This window comes from Rhinopithecus bieti, unplaced genomic scaffold (assembly GCF_001698545.2).
Source record: "Rhinopithecus bieti isolate Rb0 unplaced genomic scaffold, ASM169854v2 scaffold_947, whole genome shotgun sequence".
In the NCBI taxonomy this organism is placed as follows: domain Eukaryota; kingdom Metazoa; phylum Chordata; class Mammalia; order Primates; family Cercopithecidae; genus Rhinopithecus; species Rhinopithecus bieti.
In genome coordinates this window covers 4,320,393-4,339,278 of record NW_016803664.1, presented here as the reverse complement: position 1 = coordinate 4,339,278, position 18,886 = coordinate 4,320,393, and the positions used below count along the sequence as shown (strand labels likewise).

At 40.7% G+C, this 18,886-nt stretch overlaps 1 protein-coding gene across 7 annotated transcripts in view; it reads right to left on the bottom strand.

Moving 5' to 3' along the window:
- Positions 1 to 18,886, bottom strand: part of HECTD4 (HECT domain E3 ubiquitin protein ligase 4) — a 229,395-nt gene that overhangs the window by 84,251 nt on the left and 126,258 nt on the right. For 5 of the 7 annotated variants that reach the window (XM_017847162.1, XM_017847117.1, XM_017847127.1 and 2 more), the window contains exons 21-34: positions 17,657 to 17,855; positions 15,396 to 15,542; positions 13,743 to 13,847; positions 12,292 to 12,455; positions 11,472 to 11,705; positions 9,647 to 9,839; positions 9,396 to 9,500; positions 8,783 to 8,871; positions 8,226 to 8,401; positions 5,245 to 5,380; positions 4,991 to 5,132; positions 4,721 to 4,887; positions 1,260 to 1,406; positions 427 to 611 (exon numbers count right to left, since the gene is read on the bottom strand). In XM_017847162.1, coding sequence (XP_017702651.1) covers positions 427 to 611; positions 1,260 to 1,406; positions 4,721 to 4,887; positions 4,991 to 5,132; positions 5,245 to 5,380; positions 8,226 to 8,401; positions 8,783 to 8,871; positions 9,396 to 9,500; positions 9,647 to 9,839; positions 11,472 to 11,705; positions 12,292 to 12,455; positions 13,743 to 13,847; positions 15,396 to 15,542; positions 17,657 to 17,855 — 2,189 coding nt within the window. The remainder of the gene's footprint in view (positions 1 to 426; positions 612 to 1,259; positions 1,407 to 4,720; positions 4,888 to 4,990; positions 5,133 to 5,244; positions 5,381 to 8,225; positions 8,402 to 8,782; positions 8,872 to 9,395; positions 9,501 to 9,646; positions 9,840 to 11,471; positions 11,706 to 12,291; positions 12,456 to 13,742; positions 13,848 to 15,395; positions 15,543 to 17,656; positions 17,856 to 18,886) is intronic. The other 2 variants (XM_017847150.1, XM_017847142.1) reach the window with 1 other exon arrangement.

The following is an 18,886-nucleotide window of genomic DNA, read 5'->3' as shown; positions in this document are numbered from 1 at the left end:
TTCACCGTGTTAGCCAGGATGGTCTCGATCTCCTGACCTCGTGATCCGCCCGTCTCGGCCTCCCAAAGTGCTGGGATTACAGGCTTGAGCCACCGCGCCTGGCCAATAAATTTTTTTAATTAAAAAATATATTTGGAAACTGTTAGCAGTGTTGACAGGGAGAGAATAAAAAATACCTTCTCAATTTCCTGGGATAACTGTACTCCTTCAGGGTACGGGGATATCATTTAGTCTCATCGTAATGCTATAAGTTTTCATAGAACCACACTGAGGAAAAGTCTCTCATGAAATCATCCACTGATTTAACCCATCTGATCATGTCATTTAATGGAGCCTTTCTCTCTCTCATTTAGCATAAAAAACCTAATAGACTAACACACCAATAGAAGAAATCAGTGAGCTCTAGAAAGGAGTCCGGCATCTCACCTTCCTCTTTTTCCCACTCAACACAGCGGTTGGCAAGCACCTGGAAGGCGGCCCAGGCCATGGTGGCCACCTTCTGCTTCTTGGTCTGTTTCTCACTGGAGCCGGACTCGGTCTGACTGCTCAAGCTACACAGTCGATCCATGAGCTGCACAAGGCCACTGCGTACCAGGCACTTCTCTTCACTCCTGACAAAGGGTCATGGATTACACTAGATAAACGTAACTGACCAACACTCAGGAAACTCTTACGTGAGGTTCAAAGGGGCATAAAACATGCTGGTGTAGTTCCTTCCCTACAACTTAGGATACTGCCATGTGTAATCAAACACAAAATGATTTTCTTATAATGATGATTCCCTTCATTAATAAGGAACTTCAAATTCTGATTTATCTACAATATCAAAGCAAAAATCGATGGAATCAACTCAATGTTGCAGTGATGTAAAAAAATCATATATTTTGTCCTAAGGGGATTCAATGAATGCTTGACATCTTCAAATTAGTAACTAAGTGACCCAAAAGAGGAAATAAATGTGCATATGCAAAATATTCCTGCCAAATATGTAAGTAATTTCCTAGGGACCTTTTATTTTTCTTTGAACCTCTGTATCTTCACAATGTAATATAATCCTAATGGCTGCATTTAGTCATGTAGGAACTCAATAATAAGAAATTTACCTAGGAACCTTAAGTGTCTTTCAGGAGAAAAGTTTTGTATAGCTAGTTCTGGATAATGGAAGCAAAAAATCCAATTTTTAAAATTAAAAATACTTTCACTTAACCGACTATACATCAGTGTAACTTACATACAACAAAAGGCCTTTCCGTACTTACCTGGTATAAGGTATGGTACATAAGAGTCCAATGCTATTTGCGCAAGCGATAGGGTAACGAGCACACAAAGACACAACGGAGGTCATGGTCTCGCCAAAGGCTTCCTGGACCTGCTCAACCATCCCACCACAAGTGAGTTCTTCAATTCTGTGAAACAGAAACCAAAGCTCAGGCTTCCTGAACCACGTCAAGAACAGTGGCTGTGACCATGTGAGCAGGAGAGGCCTCTTGAGAAACTCTAGAGTTTCTGGATGAATCCAGAACTGAAGGGATCTTGGAGAATATCCAGCTCAGTGTTTCCCAAACTATGCAACACTGCTGGACAGAAGTTTTAGGTGTGCCTCCAAAACAGTGGTCCACACTCCAGAAAAGTCTGGGAAATCCTGGGTTAGGGAAATTAAAACAGACTACTGTAGACTTTTCAGAGCCTTCAGTAAGGGTAAAGTGAATGGCATCTCTACAAGCAGAGGACATTCAACATTTTCCAAACATATTTTATCATGAAACCAATTATTTCAGACATGTCTACAATAATCTAAGTAGCATTGAATACTGTAAGTGCTTTTTCTTTTTTTTTATTTTTTAAATTTTTTTAGACAGGGTCTTGCTCTGTTACCCGGGCTGGAGTGCAGTGGTACGATCACAGCTCACTGCAGCCTTGATCTCTTGGGCTCAGGTGATCCTCCCACCTCTGCCTCCCAAGTAGCTGAGACCACAGATGCACACCACCACATCCAGCTAATTTTTTTTTTACTTTTAGTAGAGATGATGTTTCGCTGTGTTGCCCAGGCTGGTTTCAAACTCTTGAGCTCAAGTAATCCTCCCACCTCGGCCTCCCAAAGTGCTGGGATTACAGGCCTGAGCCACTGTGCCTAGCCAAGGCAGTTTTATTAATGAGACAACTAAAGTTCAAATGGATTAGCTAAGTGTCTGTTTTTGAGTTCACACTTCAGTTATTAGCAGATGATGAAAACCTAGTTGATATAAAATAAAACTTTCACAATGTAAAAACACAACATAGGGCTGATTCTATACCAATTAATATTAGTTTAGAACTGAAACTATCAGGATTTGTCTACAAAGACATGCAACATAGTATTGTTTACAATAGCAAAAACAAACAAGCAAAACTAACCTAATGTTCAAAAATAGGGAATTTGTTAAAGTTTCAAGCATATAATGCAGTGCTACAGAACCACTAAGAACACTACGGGAGACATCTATGGTTAGAACACAGACACTAAAGCGTTAACAGATGTTACCTTAAGAGGGTGTACTTGTAGGTGATTTTCATTTTATTTTTTGGCATTTTCTACATTTTTTTTTTCAAGTTTCTGACAAATGACAATAATAGAGGGGAAAAGGAATAGTGTTGCCAGTTTTATGGAGAAATTAAATTCTGGAAATAGGCTATGGTAATCATGAGGGCTTTTCACTATTTCTTTCTGGGCACGCTGTGGTTGGCTGGACAGTGGCAAGTCTGGTCAATGAGCGAGAGTTCTGACAAGGAGCCTGGCAGCTCCCGAGGTGGTGGTTTCCTCCTCTGTGATTACCACGAGCCAGCATGAACCCATCATGAACAGAAGCAAGACCTAAAATTCTGTCTTCTTTTTATTTTTGTGTGATAAGGTTTTGCTCTGTTACCCAGGCTGAAGTGCAGGGTGATGCGATCATAGTCTACTGCAGTCTCCACTTCCTGGCCTCAAGCAATCTTCCTGCCTCAGCTTCCCCAGTAGCTGAGACCACAGGCATGCCCCCACCACTCCGGCTAATTTTTTCTTTTTTGTAGAGACAGGGTCTCACTATATTGCACAGGCTAGTCTTGAACTCCTGGCCTCAAGTGATCCTCCTGCCTTGGCCTCCTTAAGTGCTGGGATTATAGGTATGAGCCACTGTGCCCAACAAAATTTTATCTTTTAAGCCACTGAAATTTTGGACTTGTTTCCAAACAATAGTCTGACCTCTCCTGTAGTCCCAGCTACTTGGAAGGCTGAGGTGGGAGGATCTCAAGATTTCTCAAGATACTCACTTCAGCCTTAATTAACCCATTTTCCTCCAGTCACTGGACCCTCTCTGCCTATTGGCCAGAATTCCTCACCTCCAGCAGCTCAAGTCCAGGGCTTGTAGAGAAATGCATTTTCTATTTCTACTTGAAGATCTTTGAAGCCCAATAGGAAACTCATATAGAACAACTCACAAATGAGTTATAAAATCATCTTCAGAGTTAGTATCTACGATTACATTTTTAGAAATTGGTTCAGTAATAACAGTCATGGAAATATACAAAAATACAGGTAAAACGAGGTTGTTAATGCAAAAACAAAACAAAAGCAAAAGAAATAAAGACAAATGAACCTATGTGTCCATCAGTAGAGGATGAGTTAATTTTTTTAGAAAAGGTCATCTATATAATGTATATCTATGAGCTCTTAAAAATCTTAAAGCAGCCAGGTATGGTGGCCCATGCCTTTAATCCCAGCAGTCTGGGAGGCTGAGACAGGAGGATCCCTTGAGCCCAGAAATTTGAGACCAGCCTCAGCAACATGGCAAGACCCCATCTCTACAAAAAATAAATACACTAGCTGGGCATGATGGTACGTGCCCATAGTCCCAGCTACTTGGGAGGCTGAGGTGGGAGGATCGCTTGAGCCTGGGGAGGTCAAGGCTGCAGTGAGCCATGATCACGTCATTGCATGCCAGCCTGGGTGACAGAATGAGAACCTGTTTAAAAAAAAAAAAAAAGGCTGGGCACAGTGGCTCATGCCTGTAATCACAGTACTTTGGGAGGCTGAGGTAGGGAGATCACTTGAGTTCGTGAGTTTGAGACCAGTCTGGCCAACATGGTGAAACTCTATCTCTACTAAAAATATAAAAATGAGCCAGGTGTGGTGGCATGTGCCTGTAATCCTAGCTACTTGGGAGGTTGATGCACAAGAATCACTTGAACCCGGGAGGCGGAGGCTGCCATGAGCTGAGATTGTGCCACTGCACTTCAGCCTTGGTGACAGAGTGAGACGCTGTGTCAAATAAAAAAAAGATAAAGCAGACCAGACCTGTATGTACTGATATGAAAACATATCTGAGATATCTAAGACATACTGAGCAAAACAACTGTGGTTATAGAAAGGCACGGATAATATAATCTGAATTAAGTTGAAAAATTTTACACACAAACACACTTATGTGTACAAAAAGAATTATACAGCTGCTTATGCAAGTATGGTTGCTATAATGAGCTCCTAATGGACAGAGTGGAATTTAGGAGAAAACGGTGAATACCAAGAGTTTTACATTCTATTAATATGTTGAGTTTTTTGCAAGATCATGTACCACTTTTATATAAATATTTTAGAGGAAAACATTAGCAAATACTACCGCCTATGTTTGGGCCCCAGGAATAATCTTTGGAACGCCTCTGACCATTCTAGAAAGGACAGTATAAACTAACAGAAACAACTAACCTGGGTCCTCCCTGAAGGACCATTGTTACTGGACCCACAAGATGTGTCACTCCCCCGACTCGCACGGCAGCTGTCAGCAATTCCCGCATGTGTACCAGTGCCTGCTTGCGAGTGTTTCCCCGCCGCCACCTTGTCTGTGCAGCCAAAAGAAAACTGCTGCTGGACACCTGAAATGCACAAGAAGGAAGGACACCTGACTCCTGCTAACTGCCCCAAGATCCCTCATGCTGTTAGGTGCCATTCATCTGGAGCCTGCAAAACATGACGTACAGCTTGATCAGGGTTGGTGCCGATGAAAGCAAACAGCTGCCCTAGCAGGACACTGTAGGTGGGCTTGTCCCTGCTGTCCTCAATGGCCAGCGACTGCAGGAGTGTAAAGGAGCTGCTGCGGTGGCTGGTCACGTGGCGACGCCTACAGGGAACACAGAACAGACTGGCAAGACGAGAAACACACTCAGGGAGCTTGTTTTGATGAACGCATTCAGCTGCATGTGGGAACCCAACCCTGGCCATTAGCCATTTACCTCTGATTTGCTCTAGTAAATTCCAAATCTTCATTACCAATCATTTCCAGGTCAGAAGGAGCTGACATGCTGCGAAGAAAAACAGGCTGCCTGACAGCATGAGATATCACTTTTGTTTCAGAAGCTGATTTACAAGCTGGAAAAAAAGGAATAAAAAGGCTGACATTTCTGCTATCTGTACAACAGCCAAATGCAACACAGAACTACCCAACAGTCTAAGTGTATCTTTGCTTTCTATCACAGTTCAGCCACCAATCTAGCTAGCACAGCATATTGATGGTTTTTACATCAATTTTTTAACCTAAGTATTAGGTTAAAAATTATTTTAACTTAAAAAAATTAAAACTTTTATTAAATTGGTTTTCCAAAGAAAAGCTGGAAAATTCATTTAATTTCACAGCTATCAATGTTCACTTTAACCTAAGCATTCTAAAAAGCAAGGGAGGACATAGCAAGTAATTGCCAGAAAGCACAAATTTCTTTTTTTAACATTTTTTAATTTCTTATGTTTTTGAGATGGGTCTTGCTCTGTCACCCAGGATGCAGTGCAGTGGTGTGATCTCGGCTTTCTGCAACCTTCATCTCCCAGGTTCAGGTGATTCTCCTGCCTCAGCTTCCCAAGTAGCAGCGATTACAGGCGTGCACCACCACACCCAGGTAACTTTTGTATTTTTTTAGTAGAGATGGGGTTTCACCATGTTGGCCAGGCTAGTCTCGAACTCCTGACTTCAAGTGATCTGCCCACCTTGGCCTCCCAAAGTGCCAGGATTACAGGTGTGAGCTACCACACCTGGCCCAAATTTCTTAATTCAAATACATCCAAATCCATTTTTTTCAGAGATGGCCTTTTTCCCCGCTTTAACCCCAGATCTATTTAGCTGATTTACTGTCATTTGATGATACCTCTGCTTTGATCATAGTTGGTAAGAATAAATATCACACTTGAGTTGGAATCTGAATGGGTCTTTCTATAAGACATACTCCTTAATCCTGTCCAGGGAAATAGTTGTTTTATAAAACAATCTTTAAATGGAAAGAAGATAAAACTATACGTCAAGCCTAGCTAAGAAAAAAGATGTTGAGAAAGTGCAGATAAAAACCATTTTGTTTTATTTTTCTAAAATTTTCACTTATTTATTTATTTAGAGACAGGGTCTTGCTTTGTTGCCCAGGCTGAAGTGCAGTGCTACAATCATGGCTTACTGCAGCCTTGAACTCCTGGACTCAAGCAATCCTCCCAACTCAGCCTCCCAAGTAGCTGGGATTACAGGTGCATGCCACCATGTGTGGCTAATTTTTATGTTTTTTTGTAGAGACCAGGTCCTGCTATGTGGCAAAGCCTGATCTTGAACTCCTGGTCTAAGCGATCCTCCTGCCTTGGCCTCCCAAAGTTCTGGGATTACAGGCATGAGCCACTGTGCCCAGCTGAGAAAACCATTTTGTATCTGTCTTAAGAGTGGTTAGATAGCTTAAATATTAAAAAAGTATAATTTTTTGAAGATACTGTTATCTCTGAGGTCAAGAGCCTCTGAGACAGTACTAGTAGCCTTACCAAGTGGTCGGCTTATGTGTATAGCAGACCATCCTGGCATGTGATTGTATCACACACTCAGTACATGTCTCTCTCCCAAACCTGTGTCTTCCCCTGAAGTTCTCAGGGAGAACCTGTATTACAGAGTGAGACCCTGGGAGTCCTCCTAGACTTCAAATCCCAAGTGAGAAGCGCCTTAGATAACCAGCTGGGATGAAAACAAGTTTGCCTGCTCCCTACTGCTCACTGGGCAATGGGGCTATGTAACATGGACGCTTTCATTTAAGAACATGTTTATTTAATTTTATCTCTTAGGTTAAGAATGAATGCTTGTGGGCTGTGCTATGTTACAGATCCTGTCTTAAGTAAGAAGACTCAATGATTTTCCTGAGAGATGCATTTTTAGGCTAACAATTAAAAGGTGACCTAGGCTGAGCGTCGTGGCTCACACCTGTAATCCCAGCACTTTGGGAGGCTGAGGTGGGCGGATCACCTGAGATCAGGAGTTCAAGACTAGCCTGGCCAACATAGCGAAACCCTGTTTCTACTAAAAATACAAAAATTAGCTGGGCATGGTGGTAAGTGCCTGTAATCCCACCTACCTGGAAAGCGGAGGCAGGAGAATTGCTTGAACCTGGGAGGCAGAGATTGCAGTGAGCAGAGATTATGCCACCGCACTCCCGCCTGGGCAACAGAGCGAGACTCCATCTCAAAAAAATAAATAAATAAATAAAATGTGACCTAGAAAAAGTTAACTCCCAGGAAGTCATAGCACAAGGTTCCACATAATTACTAAAGATGAAATGCAAACTCGGCTTCGAGAAAAGAGGAAAAAATGATGTTACAAGATTCATGATGTTGACTAATTGTATATACTATGAAATCTAATTATATATGTTAGTATGAAAACAAAAACAGGGCCGGGCACAGTGACTCACACCTGTAATCCTAGCATGTTGGGAGCCCAAGGCGGGCGGACCACCTGAGGTCAGCAGTTCAAGACCAACCTAGCCAACATAGTGAAACCCCATCTCTACTAAAAATACAAAAATTAGCCAGGCATGGCAGCATGCACCTGTAGTCCCAGCTACTCGGGAGGCTGAAGCAGAATTGCTTGAACCTGGGAGGCGGAGGTTCCAGTGAGCCGAGATTGCGCCACTGCACTCCAGCCTGGGCGACAGAGCAAGACTCAGTCTCAAAAAATAAAATAATATAGAATAAACAAGAAGTTGACCACAGGAATTTAATGACATACAAGTATTTCTTTGTTTTTCTTTTGTCACTCAAGTGCTTTGTAGAGAAAGTATAAGGCAAAACTAAATATGTTAAAATTTCCTTTTGTTTTCCTTTCTTGGAGTACCGAAGAGTGAATTTTTCAAAATATAGCTGACGTGTCTTATATGAACAGAGTAGGACCAGAAGCCGATTAGGGGCTATCTTTGAGCAGTACCTGGTGTTTCAGCAGGGGTCCCAGAGATGCTTCTCGTGAGGCCCGACTGGGCCGCGATGGTGACATGCAGCAAAAGCTCGGCTCGGTTCATTAAACTCTTCACTAACGTCTTTGTTTTAGCCAGTGGGTGTGAGGGTTTCTGAATAAGAGAATTCACTTCATGTAGGAACTTCTCCCTATAAAGAGAGATGGATGTGCATTGAGTTGTTCTCTAGCTTACCAAAAACAACCATTAAAAAAAATGTTTACGAAGAAGAGAAGACACAGGGGAAACTAAGCAAAAGTAACCTAATCAACATTGCTTACTTCCCTGTTTCCTCATCCAAGGAACAGTGTTAGAAAATCTGGCCACTTCTGGTTTCTTTTTCTGTTTCAAATGCCTGTGCTAACTTTTGAAGGTTAAAACCAAAACTTCCAATTTACCAAATGAGTTCCAACTCTAAAATATTTAGTAAGTTCACAACATAAAAAAATATATCTATTAAGAGACTAGACCTTTACAATGTGTTTTGAGCATCAAGGTGATAATAGCCTTAATAGTTATTAATACCACTAACCTCAGTGATAGGACCATGTTTTCAAGATCATTCCCATCAAAGGAGACTTCCTTCATTGAACACAAAAGTTCTAGTTCTTTCATTTTGTTCTAAAGAAAAAAAAGATGTATGCAGGATCTGCAAGAACCAAGTTTTACTATACATATATTAAAATGAACAGAAAATTTCAGAGAAAAACCACCACCTTTGGTCCATATTTCTATGCTTGAAACTCATTTGTAAGTTATTATTTGATATTTTAATGATTAAAAATGGCATTGACTACTTTCTGGGAATTCTTTCAGGGCTTATAATTTTGCCTATTTTTTGTTTTTTAAGGCTTGAAAGCAAAATTTGACCATGATGACAACTTCCTTATGTATCTTTATAAAACTATTAATCATTTAGAAAAACAACCTCATGAGTAATTATTTCTGTACTGCATGTTGATCTAATCAATTTTCATTTAACCTCTTTTAAAGAATGGGTACAGTTTTGGAGTGTGCAACATTTTAGGAAATGACATTATTTTACCTCTACACATACACACACACACACACACACACACACACGAGTATATACCTTTGCTCTCTAAATGGCAATGCCCCAGAGACAAATCATACACTTTGCTCACCTCATTAAAATGGTAATCATAAAAGAAAGGCATGTTGTTCTCCAGTTTCCCCTGCATGGCATCATCAACTTCACTTTGCCATTTTTGTTCCAGTTCTGCAACACTCTAATAAATACATTAAAATAGATGCAAAATAAAAACAAGTACAATTCAAAATTTTAGTCACAATAGTAATTTTAAAAATTAGATCACATTCTAAATTTCTTTATTTCCATGAAAGAAATTATTTCCAATAGTTATCAGACATTTACCTGCAGCTGTCTCTCCATGGCATTGAGCTTCTTAAAAGTCTCTCCCATAATTTTACACAACAAATCATATTCTTCAGCATGTTCTTCTTGATATTGGAAATTTATTAGAGATTGCAGTGCATCAACCAAGTTCAAGTGCTTAATAACACAAGATACCACCATTTCCTCCATCACGTCTGGCTGAATCACTTCTCTGTGACCACAATGGAAATTAGTCAGATGTATGCCATGCTCTCAGCTTCTCAATACTGTATTTTATTTTTATTTTTTATTTTTTTAGAGACAAGGTCTCTCCCCCTGTCACCTAGGCTGCAGTTCAGTGGAGCAATCATGGCTCATTGCAGCCTCAAACTCCTGGGTTCAAGGGATCCTCTTGCCTCAGCCTCCTGAGTAGCTGAGACTACAGGTACATGTTGCCATGCTCAGCTAATTTGAGAAAAAAATTTTAGGGTGGGGGTTTCTCGCTATGTTGCTCAGGCTGGTCTTGAACTCCTGGGCTCAAGTGATCCTCCTGACTTGGCCTCCCAAAGTATTGGGATTACAGGCATGAGCCACCATGCCCCAGGCCCAAGAGAGTATTTTATAGGTTGGAGAACTTAGGCTTTGATCTAAAGATATTAAATATTCATCACACTTCCTTTGTTACAATAGAGTAAGAGGTATGCATAGTATAATGGCACTGTTGGGAGTCTTATGTTGGCAAATAATTTAGTATATTAATGATAAAACTGACATTGGCTGATAAAGCTGAAAATCAAGAGTAAAGAGACTTCAGCCTGTAATCCTAGCACTTTGGGAGGCCGAGGCAGGTGAATCACTTGAGGTCAGGAGTTCGAGACCAGCCTGGTCAACATGGAGAAACCTTGTCTCTACTAAAAACACAAAAATTAGCTGGCTATAGTGGCATGTCCCTGTAATCCCAGTTACTCGGGAGGCTGAGGCAGGAGAATCTCCTAAACCTGGGAGACGGAGGTTGTAGTAAGTCGAGATCACATCACTGCACTCCAGCCTGGGTGACAGAACGAGACTCCCTCTCAAAAAAAAAAAAAAAGACTTCATTTTCTATGATTGCTATATTTTGAGTTAGAGACATATTAGAGCTGGAAGAGGGCTAAGGCTAAGAAAGGATCTTCAGCAGCATCTATCCACTAATTAATTTTATGCAGTATTATGGCCTGCAGTGTTCAGTGCCTATGGATATTGGGCTGAAAACAATAGTGTTTTCTGTATTTTTTTCATTTCAAATTTCATATATTCTCTAAAGTTTTCTCTCTGAAATCCTGCCTCAGGAGGCAGAGCAGAGGCCTGCAAAACAGACTTGACTTTAAGCAAGAATACCACAGACATCTGTAACTGTAAGTCTGTACATTCTAGATTACAGAACTCCTCACCATTTCTCTAGGCATCAAAAATAAACACATATCTCTACATTCTGGAAAGTAAAGTAGAGGCTGACTGCTAGTAGGTCAAAATACTAGAGATAAACCTAGCACTTGTCACACTTTAGCATGTTATCAGTCACATGGGAAACTTGTTAAGCTGGGCCCCATCCTCAGACCTCCTGATTCAACAGGTGTAAAATGGGATCCAAGAACTAACAAGCTCCCAAGTGATGCCAATGCTGCTGACTAGGAGACCAAATTTTGAGAGCCCCTAATCTGGAATACTGCCTGGTGGGCCCTCCAGACTCGGTTAATTTTAACACTCATAGAGTAAACATAAAATTAAAGTTTCATTTACTAGACCACAGAAGAAATACACCCATTTCAATTGTTTAAACTTTTTTTTCCTACTGGGAAAAGTAAAACACTACACAGCAACATACTTTATACTTGGTCTAAATTGAGGTCTAGCACGCCCAGAAATTTCCCTGAGCTTTATCATGATTCCTGGAGGCAGCCTGATCCGAGGCAGATCAAAGTAGTTTCCAACGGGAGGCACGAGGACATCAGAGGGGTAGGTGAATTCTCTGTCTTCCTCTATGGTCAGAGGCAGTGGAGAGGGGCTCGGAGTAAGGGCAGGGGAGATCACACCATTGGCCTCCACCTGCCACTGGCACCTGAGCAGACAGAAAAGAGGCTCTTCACTTCCTCTCTCATCAAGATTATTGGAAAGCTATTGGATGTTTGCAGACACATCAAACATATGAAGGATCACATTCTGTGTTAATTACTCATCAAACCTTCTCCAGAAGCTAAAGAAAAATGAGCATTGTATGAAAGCCCATCTTTGGGGATCTAGCTCCCCCCAATATTTAATCATTAAAACTTTTAAATGTACAGAAAAGCTGAATGAATGACATGGTTAATGTCCACAGACACATTTGTCTAGATTGTACGAATAAACATTTGCTGTGTTTGCTTTATCACACATCCACTCATCCTCTTGGGGATCATTCAATTTAATTAGACAATAATTGTGTCGGAGAAAAGCTTATGCAGTTCAAAGATGTAATCTTAAATTTAGTAAAGTAAGGGCCAGAAAGCACTATGGTGTAATTTTCATCTTATTTCTTAGACACAATGACACCCACGAGATTGCCAGGCAGTAGGCACAATCACCCTGGAAATGTACCAAAAGGATTTTCCACATAAAGTCCTTTTCCTTTGCAGGCAACACTAGCTGAAATTCAACCTTTTTGTTACCTTTGTAAAAGTTTGGACCGCAATAGCTCCTGACAGGCTTCTTCTTCTTTGGTAATTTCTGGTCCATTGTACAGGATTCTTAACATGGAACAAGCTAACACAGACAGACCTAAAGCCAGGTCTACCAGAAAGGGCAAGCCTCCTGAGACATCCTCCGAAGACTCCTACAATGCAGACAGGGGTAAACCACAATGGTCAGTGTACACTGGCAGAGGCTGCTACCTGTGCTGCCCCACACTGCACTGTTCCCAACCACAGGGTTCTACAGAGCAGCATCGAGTATCACTACTAGGGGACACAGGTACAGCACCCAAATCATGACTAGATGGTGGTACTGGAATGACCAGAGTGAAGTCTCAACATAATTCTGAAGAGAAAATAGTTGATCAGACCCCATATACAATAGTACAAATCAAATAAATAGTATAAATGAAATAAAGAAGCCTGACTCTTTGATAGCTTCCTCTTTGTTGTGCCTAAGTATAAATCACTATTTTGTTTTTTCACTTCCATCCTGTGCTCAAACTGTGATATTGTCAATGACTGCAGTGAATTCATTCAAGAAATATTTACTGGGTGTCCTCTGTGTGCCAGCCATTGTTCTAGGTGCCTGAGATACATCGGAGAATGAAATGAAGATCCCTGCTCTCATGGAGCTTACATTCTAGCAGTTAATGCCACTCTGGAGAGTCTTAGCTTGGTTAAGCTTAAGAAACATCAAAATCTAAAATATGTTTTTGGAATCAGGCAACTGGAGGGGTCAGTAGGGTGCTTAAGTACTCTGGTTTTTTTTTTTTTGTTTTTTTTTTTAAATTTTTGAGACAGAGTCTCACTCTGTCACCCAGGCTGGAGTACAATGGTACGATCTCAGCTCACTGCAGTCTCTGCCTCCCAGTTCAAGCGATTCTCTTCCCTCAGCCTCTTGAGTAGCTAGGACTACAGGTGCCCGTCAACACACCCGGCTAATTTTTGTATTTTTAGTAGAGACGGGGTTTCACCAAGTTGGCCAGGCTGATCTCGAACTCCTGACCTCAGTTGATCCGCCCGCCTCAGCCTCCCAAAGTACTGGGATTACAGGTGTGAGCCACCATGCTCAGCTGGATGCTTAACTACCCTTAAAACCCAGGATCCAAGTGCTTATTTCTATTAAGTTCTATTGAGTCCTCTTTGCCCTATGGAAAGATGCTGGGGTCAGGTCACCTCCCCAAGCTTTGAAGAGGAAGCCCCAATCAACAGATTTATTTCTGTGCTGCTGAGCTGATATTAGGTCATGGCTAGTTTTATTCTGTAAAAGTACTACTAGCTGCTAGTAGTTGACTAGTGCCAACTAGAAAAGAAAGATGAAAGAGTGACTCATATTCTGCCCTGTTTCCAAGGCAAATATGATGTATGTAATCAAGGCACATAGCAGATAGTACATTTTGTCCACGGCAGTGGTTAGATTCAAGTACCTGAGCGCGAACTGTGCAAGCAAAGCCCCACATGGCTTTATCAGGAGTGTTGTGTTCACGGCCACTTCTCATTTCAAAGGAGAAGGTGACTGTATCTCCTTCCACCTTAAAATTTAAGAGGGGGGCGGGAAATGCACTTTAAAAACAAGATACACAATTTTCAAAAGAGCAATGAATTTCAGAGGTTTACTTTCAAAAAGGACCACAGCAATATTTCACTCCTTTTCTCACTTGCTTTTTGATTCAAATTCCATTCCCTTTCATTTAGACACCCAGTCCTTTAAGTGTCTCTCCTGACGAGGTAGCCTTTGGGATGAGGCATCTGTGAAATGGGCCACAGTTGCCCATTAGCAAGATCATAGTAAAGGTTAATCAAATCTTGAGAATAATTTTTTTTTTTTTTTTTTTTTTTTGAGACAAGGTCTTACTCTGTCACCCAGGCTGGAGTGCAATGGCACAATCATGGCTCACTGCAGCCTCAACCTCCTGGGCTCAAGCAATCCTCCCACTTCAGCCTCCTGAGTAGCTGGAACTATAAGTGTGTGGCACCATGCCCAGCTAATTTTTGTTTTTTGTTTTTTTTTTTTGTAGAGACGAGGTCTCACTATGTTGCCTAGGTTGGTCTCAAATTCTTGGGCTCACGCAGTCTGTCCACCTTGGCCTCCCAAAGTGCTGGGATTACAGGCATGAGTCACCTTGCACGGCCTTGAGCATAATTTCTCTCTCTCTTTTTTTTTTTTTTGAGATGAAGTTTCGCTCTGTCGCCCAGACTGGAGTGCAATGGCACCATCTTGACTCACTGCAACCTCCCCGCCTCTTGGGTTTAAGCGATTCTCCTGCCTCGGCCTCCTGAGTAGCTGGCATAACAGGCACGCACCACCACGCCTGACTAATTTTTGTATTTTTAGTAGAGACGGTGTTTCACCATGTTGGCCAGGCTGGTCTCAAACTCCCGACCTCAGGTGATCCTCCCGCCGCAGCTGATCACCTGAGTGATACAGTGCTGGGACTATAGGCGTGAGCAGCTGCACCTGGCCATAATTTCTAACAAATGGCTTGCCATCTATGGCTGAATTAAAGAGGGTCCATAATGTATATGAAATAAAGGCCCTGGGAACAGACTTTGGGGACATTTTTGGGTTTTAACAGATATTTTAGTTTATATTCATATTCCAGGCAGATACACAGTAAGTAGTTTGAGGGCTGAATTACAAAGCATGGCACTCATTTCATCAGTTTGAGAATGGATAATTGTTTTTGCTCCAAAGGCCCAAATTCATCTGAACACATTAACTCAATACTTTTACACTGCAATGGCCTTGTGGTTCTAGGGTACTTGTCAACAGGGAGTATAGAGGAGAACTAAGCTGGAAACGATCTAGTAACCCTTTTAATCAACAAGGAAGAAAATGCTGTGACAAATTCTATCCATGGAGCAACTTGTGAAAGGGAGTGAACAGGGGTCTGATGTCCTACAAGTGAAAGGAGGATCATTCTGAATAGAAGGAGTGAGCTGACAGGCCTAGCAAGGTGGCCCCACCTCAACAAAAGCCCCAGGGCAAATGTTTTCTGGGATTACAGTTAGTACTTGGACCTGTGAGGACTGCAAGTTCATTTTCTTTTCTAGGAAGCGATTATGACTGGATACCATACCTTCACCAAGTCTTTCGGCCAACCAGTTCCTAAGACACTACGGCTGCCATATCCCAGTGTGTTGCCTCCATATTCAGCAACCTTCCTACTGTTTGTGTTAGGCCCCGCATATATCACCAACTTCAAAACAGAAAATATACTGTTAGACTGTAAAAGAAAACAAAACAACATCTACAAATAAAAAGGCTGCAAAAAAAATTGTTCAAAATACAATTATAACCAGGCATTGGTGTCATTATAACTAATATTTCCTGATTTTTTTAGGTATAACTGATACTAGTTTGGATGCAATCAGTCATTGGTATTTACAGGGAAGCCACAGAGTAATAATAATTCTTAATAAAAAGAAGTATACTTTTTACATTGGCACACTTTCATTGGCTTGGGGACCTCACATTAAATAGTTATACTCAGCTATTGTACATCAATATTTTTGAAATAGTTATTTTAATGCTAATTAATAACATATAACTCATTAATAACAGTTTGGCCCCTTAAGTCCTCCCCAAAATTAGTAAAGTGAGCAAATACAGATGGAAATATGATTATATCTAACAGAACAACAAAATAAAAGCACCAAAGAAAAAAATCAATGAATAAATACGAATTTTTAAAAATGCAACAAATTGAAAATAAGCCATATATTCTTAGGATGTTGCTTAATGGTATAAAAAGAAAATGATACAAATTTGGGCCAGAAAGGGGGCGGCTGCTTCTTGGGTCAGTTTTCATGTATCAATACTTCTCTAATTCATGTATAAACAGCTAGCTGACTTTCTAATCGGCAGAAGAAACATTTATAGCTCATTTGGCATTCCACAGGAAAAATAAAGCTCTGGCTTCTGTAAATACCAAACCCTGTCTTCTAATATGCACTGTGACTGCTTCTCACTGCATCTAACTTCAGATTTCGAAGCTCCATCTTCAGCCCTGAATGCTTATCATTTTGTGATGTCTTACCCTTTGGGGCCTTTTGCTGACACCAGCCAGGGACCACTGGAAAAGTAAATGTACTTTCATCCATGTAGTAAGCCTCTTTGTGCTTCATCATTTAACACTAATGTCTACTGCAGGCATAAGTCAGCGCATATCAGAAATGCAAAATACGGTTTTTAAAGGAGAAACAAAATGACACCAACTAAAACAGCAGACTCTCCCATTTCTTTATTAAGTCACTTCACCTGGACCTGGGAAATGGGGGTAGCCAATGCCAGGAGCTATGAATTACAGTGGACTGATGGTAGGAGATATGTTTCTGAAAGGCCTACTAAAGATCATCTCATATATTTTCTTGGTTCCAGCTAAGGTGAGTTTTGAGGACAAGGCTTTGGTGACACCTGGGAATCTTCACTATCCTAAAAGATAATGGGGAAGAGGATTCTATAACTTGCCCAGAAATGTGTTTCACCATCTCATAGTATATACAGTTAAGAAGTCCTTTATTTTTAACCTAAAAACCTCCCCGGATAGAATGTTTTAAAAAGCCAGCCTCAGAAGTCAGAATCCCCTGCTAGGATTTAAGCCCATTTGCCCTCACACAGTTCACAGGAGAGAGACACAATAGATCACTAACAAGCTACATAAAAATAGTATGCACAAAGCTATTAGATAATCCTCCAGCTGTTCTTTCATATGTTACATATTTCATTAGCCTTTCCCCCTAAGACCACATGACAGGTTACAATTCAATAATTCTAAGTGGAAGAAAATGTTTCAACCCCTAAGATGCTTCCTTTTGTTCATAACTATTAAGCCACCAGGTTGGAAACTACTCTTCCTCAAAAAAAAACAACAACAAATGTTTAAATAAATATAAACCAGATCCTAGCACCTCTGAAACCCTTCTAAAAAGCCACCTTTTCCCAAAAGATACATGAGAAGCCCCAAGAATTGGGCAGTGAGACCTTTCTAGATGAATGGACATCACACATCTGGGGGAACTTCAAGCACAGAGGGAGGGCAGGGGTAAGCAGAACGAAAAGGAACATTTCCTTCCACTCACATCTAAGCAACTGAAAGCTTACAAAGTACACTTTCAACATATCATTAACACTGTTCTTAGACTGCAGAGGTGGTGTTTCTTTAACTTTCTTAAATCACTACCCTTCAAAGATAAGAACTTTATCTTAGGAAAGTTCTCCTTAGAGATAGCTGCAGACAGAAATCAGTCAAGAATGGTGACCAGCAGCAAAGAAAAATAAGAAGCATCTAAGAATCAGCTTACTTGAGGTGGAACCAATAATAACCCAGTTCTTACTCACTTTGTCATAGTCATATTGTGAAGAGCATCTGCTATCAAATCTAAGGTACAGGCAGCGAGCTCCTGGGATATGGACCGTTTCTTTAAATTTATAGTTGTCTCTGACGGGGTGGACTGTTTCCACAGTCTTTCCAGCAGCCCATGGGGCAGGAATCTTTAAACCAGTGAGAAATCCTGGCTCTTCTTTCTCTTCTAACATTCTAAACAGAAATAGAGAAAGTGATTTAGCTTAGCAGCCAAGGAAAGGAAAAACAACATAAACATTAAATTGCTCTTTAATTTTCCACAGCATGCAGTATGATAACACTGAGGCTTTTACATGCTTGATATTAGTGGCAATCAGAAACATTTTAAAAATTTCCACATTTAAGGGTTTTTTCTTTCTTTCTTGTTAGATACTATATTTGCTTTATTTTTTTTTTTTTTTGCCTTTTCTAGGACAAGAAGCAGAGATATGTTTTCATTTTCTCTCTTTTCTCAAGAGAGAAGCCCAATTGATATCCAACAGAAGACCTGATCAACTCTCATTTAAATGTACTCAGAAAAAAAAAAAGGTACTGTAAAGGATCTTTAAGATTGGCCACTTTGCAAATCCCACAGGGTTAGCATCCTGTACAAATTTCCTTTTGTTGATATCTACATGCCAATTGTTGAAAACTCCAGGAGTCTACATAGCTACTTTTCACTGTAATTTTTACTAAGGAAAAGTGCCTTCAAAGGTTCTCTTACCTACTATAATTAAACTCTCAAGGACAGCATGGAGCCTGAGGTTGCGGAATACAAACTCCTAAGACTTAAACTTAGTTGCCACGGAATTCTCTTATTCTTTCAACTCTGAAGCTTGAGCTGCAGAGCCTTACTGTCCAATACAGTAGCTACTAGTCATATGTGGCCATTTCAATTAAATTGAATTTAAATGAAATAAAATTTACAATTCAGCTCCTCAGTCACATTAGCTACACTGCAGATGCTCAATAACAACCTGTGGCTATGGAACTAGACAGCACAGATAGAAGTTTGCATCACTGCAAAAAGCTCAATTCCATAGCCCGCTGCTCTAGAGAAACCCAGGAAATCTTTTTAAAAGACAGCTTTAATGCAACATAATTGACATAATAAATTGCACATATTTAAAGCATACAACTTGATAAGTTTGGACATTTGTTATACCATTAAGTTTCCTTCTTCCTCTTTGTAACCACTCCATTTCTCCCCCAGGTGATCATTTATT